General features: G+C 42.1%; 1 protein-coding gene across 1 annotated transcript; it reads right to left on the bottom strand.

Annotated features, from left to right (window-relative positions):
- Positions 1-309: 309 nt before the first annotated feature.
- LOC119316245 (proteasome subunit beta type-3-like) lies at positions 310-3181 on the bottom strand. The gene is made up of 7 exons (XM_037590554.1): positions 3024-3181; positions 2721-2902; positions 2493-2600; positions 1918-2007; positions 1230-1314; positions 998-1092; positions 310-656 (listed from the first exon to the last, which is right to left on the bottom strand). The coding sequence occupies exons 1-7, from the start codon at positions 3027-3029 to the stop codon at positions 608-610; spliced, it is 615 nt and encodes a 204-aa protein (XP_037446451.1). The 5' UTR covers positions 3030-3181; the 3' UTR covers positions 310-607.
- Between the last annotated feature and the right edge of the window lie 583 nt (positions 3182-3764).

Here is a 3764-nt window from a genome sequence, read left to right as displayed (position 1 = left end):
TTTCTACTGGTATATCTTGAGGAGATAAGGCAAGTGATAGGTACATGGGATTAGGATATGGCAATACTATATTAGTGTGCACTGGTGTGATGCAAAAAGGGAAAGATGTCCGAGCATGTTTCATTCCTATACAAGGGTCGCGAGAATGCATGTCAAAATGCATAATATAGGTCGTCAGAATAGGCACAGTGCTTTGGCTTGCCTATATAAAAGCAATCTTACCACAATTTTGTAAGTAACAGGCATACGAGTATACGATCCTCACTGATCAATCAAATTTATCAAACTCCCAGAGGGTGACAAGCATAGTACACGAACCAAACAAGCCGAACTACTATATCAGAGACATGTCATGTGCAATAGTTGCCTCCAGTTTCAACAGGCAAAACAAAAGCCTGCTCAGACTGGAGGCTGTAATTCTGGAACAAAGTGCACAGGCACACATGATCTCAATTTCAGATTTCAGATTTCAGATTTCAGTGGCATGTTAAATTCCAAGTTGTAGCATCGAACAAAGAAGTGCTTGAGCACAGACAGAAAGAGTAGATCACACGGGTTTTAGGTTGAACAATCTCATGTGTGAACTAGGACTGCAGGTGTTGCGAAATCAGTCCATTCTCCCCTTAAGCACTCTCTCCTGAACTTCAGTGGGCGTTCTGCAACCAGGTAAACAGAGAATCAGAATATCAGGAAGGACTTCAAAGGCATACTAGAAGGCAAAGCACCTTCCTCTGATCTCTAGTATGGTACTACTTCGCAAAATTACTACTCTTATGGTGTATAATAGCACATGTTGGTTCAATAAATCTAATGCTCAGTTCAAATATCAAACTATAACACATCTTCCTGGGATTAGCAAATTTAGAGATGACCTTATGCATACAAAGTGCCCTAATAATGAATAAATTATTGTGAGTCGGTCAGCACAGCGATGGTCACACACTCGCATGCATACTTGGTATACTATGTAAGAGTTTGAAATATATGTGTAACTTACACAATAAGAACATAACCTCCCCAACCACTCAAGCAATCACGATCAACAGAAGACAGCAATGCTTGTGAGATGGTCTCAAATAGTTCTTCGGGTTCCTTTACCAAAAAAATGATTAAAAGAATTGTCATATTTACAGTACAAAACCAGATAAGGGAAATTACCATAGCATTTTGCATGAGGAACTACATAAAAGAAATTAGCGTGTACACATGTCTCGAGTAAGGAAACGAACCATGTCTGGTTTGTACATGGACTCACAAGCACCATATAGTGATTCCGAAGCAGTACCAGAAACCACAAAATCTTTTGCCAGTTCCCTGCATAAAGGAACCACTTTTGATCAGATTAACTCCTACAGATATAATAGCTGCACAGGAAGTCAGCATACGGTTCAAGAATCACCATCATCGTGTATCAAGAGACATGAAGCACTGCGGTCTGTGGTTCCAGGAAAGTACAGATGGGAACGGTATATTAGCATAGCACATGCTGTCTACATTAACAATACAACTTTGTACGGCTCCTGGGCAACACTAAAACAAGATAACCTTTCCAAAGCATATACGTACTAACATTATATAGGTCAATATTTAGTTACTTAATTGTTTTTCATGCCTTTTATAGCCTTGTTTGGTGTTTTCTGAACCTTGTGGTTCAACATTCACTCCCTATAAATCCCATACCTTAGAATTGCCAATACTTGGATGACAGTTGACAATAAGCAATCTTAACCAAAGATTAAATACATCCGAGGATTCTGACTGAGCCAAAGCATGCCCATGGGAGATAGGTACTATAAATGGAAGTATGTGAATAAAACATAGCCTACAGCCGTATTCAAGTCAATTGTACTTTTGAGAAGGAAGTAGCATTGTAACACATGTAACGGAAAAGATCACAGAAAGATATATGATACATACTTAGCACCAATGCAGTCCATGGTACATATAAATGGCTGATCCTTTTCACCTAGCCCGGCAATAATTGGTTGGCAGAAGTATGGCCCAAACCTAAATATCATGAAATAACTCTGTTAGCTGTCCTCATAGTTCAGCAAATATAAGAGGTGGTAATAAGACAGAAGGATAAGAAAAAAAAAAGTTATACTGTATCTACACAAACATCCTACACATTTCAGCTAATCAAAAATATGATCATGACACAGACTGCGACAAGAGGAGGAATTGCACAATTACATCAACATAACTACGCAAAATATTAACCTATGCATCAGAGGGTAACATTTGGAATTGTAGCACCAGCTATATCATCAATCATCATTTTTTTTTATCCCAAATTATGTGGAGACTAACCCAATAGAAGGCACGCCAACCCTACTTCACATAGTCAACCAGTCGCCACAATGCAATTCAGCAAGTCTAAATTTACTTCCCATGTTCAGCGCTGGTTCATATGCTCTGCTCTTAACACGACCACAAATTGCACGATGCTCCAAATCAAGCTACCAGGAGTTCCGATACTTGAAGCTTCTCACCTTTTCTCGTAAAGGAGGGCGGAGACGAGGCTGGCGAAGGTCTCGGGCTTCATGTCCCTCTCCTCCCGAAGCTGGTACAGTTTGTGCTTAAACACCAGCCGCTGGTACCTGCACACGTGACGCAGCACACACAGACATCAGACCCAAACCCTAAACCGACGAAAGCCACCAAATCAGGGGCGATCAGCCAAGCAACCAGAAACCGCCAATCGGGGATTGGAGACCCACAGCGTCTGGGCGTCCGTGGCGAGGCCGGAGAGGCCGATGTACAGCTTGCCGTGGATCTTGAACACCCTCTGGAAGTCGGTGGCGACGGTCTGCAGCTGCACGCCCAGGCGCCGGTCGCTGGCGATCGCGAAGCAGTTCTTCCCCACCATCGCCACCACGGCGCTCCCGTTGTACTCGAAGATCTGCGGAGGTGGGGACGAGGCAGCGCGGATCAGACGGGGGAAGCGGGTAAAGGAGCTAGGGTTTTGCGTGATGGGGATGGAAGCAGGGAGGTCGGAGGGTACGGTTGCGGAGGGCACTCACCGACATGGCCGGCAGGTATGCAACAGACGGCGGAGGCGGAGGCGGAGCGAGAGGAGGCGGCGGAGCGCGGCGGCTTCGGTTGTGTATCCGGCGACGAAAAGAAAAGCGGCGAGTCCTCTGTAATTGGGTCTCGCGCAGTGGCCCAGTAGTCAGTCAAGAGTCTCGGAGCGAGTCCGAGGCAGTTAATTTACGGCCCAGACTTGGTATATAGAGGCCTATATTTTTATTTTTTTGAGGGGGGTATATAGAGGCCTAGATGGTTTGCTTAGAGAGGGCGCTGATATGTCTCGCTTCATGCGAGACCAGGACAAGTCTCGCTCAAGCGTGGCACGAGTTGGGCCGGCCAGACACTCGGGAACATTCAACCTCGTTTTTTGTTTTGTTTATTTATTACTTTTTTATTTTTGTTTTTTGCTTTCCTTTTTTAAATTTTTTTACAATTCCAAATATTCTAAATAAATATATTACAAATATCGATCTAGATAAAATATTTTAAAAATGTTGACCAAGCATTTGAAAAATTTTAAGTGCGTATAGAGAAAATGTTTATTATGTATCAAAAATGAATACAAAAAAATGTGTATGAAACAATTTGAGTAAGTATTTCAAAATGTTAATCAAGCATTTTTAAAAAAATGTTTAACAAGTGTTTGAAAAATGTTAATCAAATACTTAGAAAATGTTAAATATGTATAGAAAAATGTTGACCACATATTAAGAAATGTTGAATTGTATGATAAT

This window comes from Triticum dicoccoides, chromosome 6A (assembly GCF_002162155.2).
Source record: "Triticum dicoccoides isolate Atlit2015 ecotype Zavitan chromosome 6A, WEW_v2.0, whole genome shotgun sequence".
Taxonomy (NCBI): Eukaryota; Viridiplantae; Streptophyta; class Magnoliopsida; order Poales; family Poaceae; genus Triticum; species Triticum dicoccoides.
Note: the sequence above shows the minus strand (reverse complement) of the source record. Positions and strands in the feature narration are given on the sequence as shown.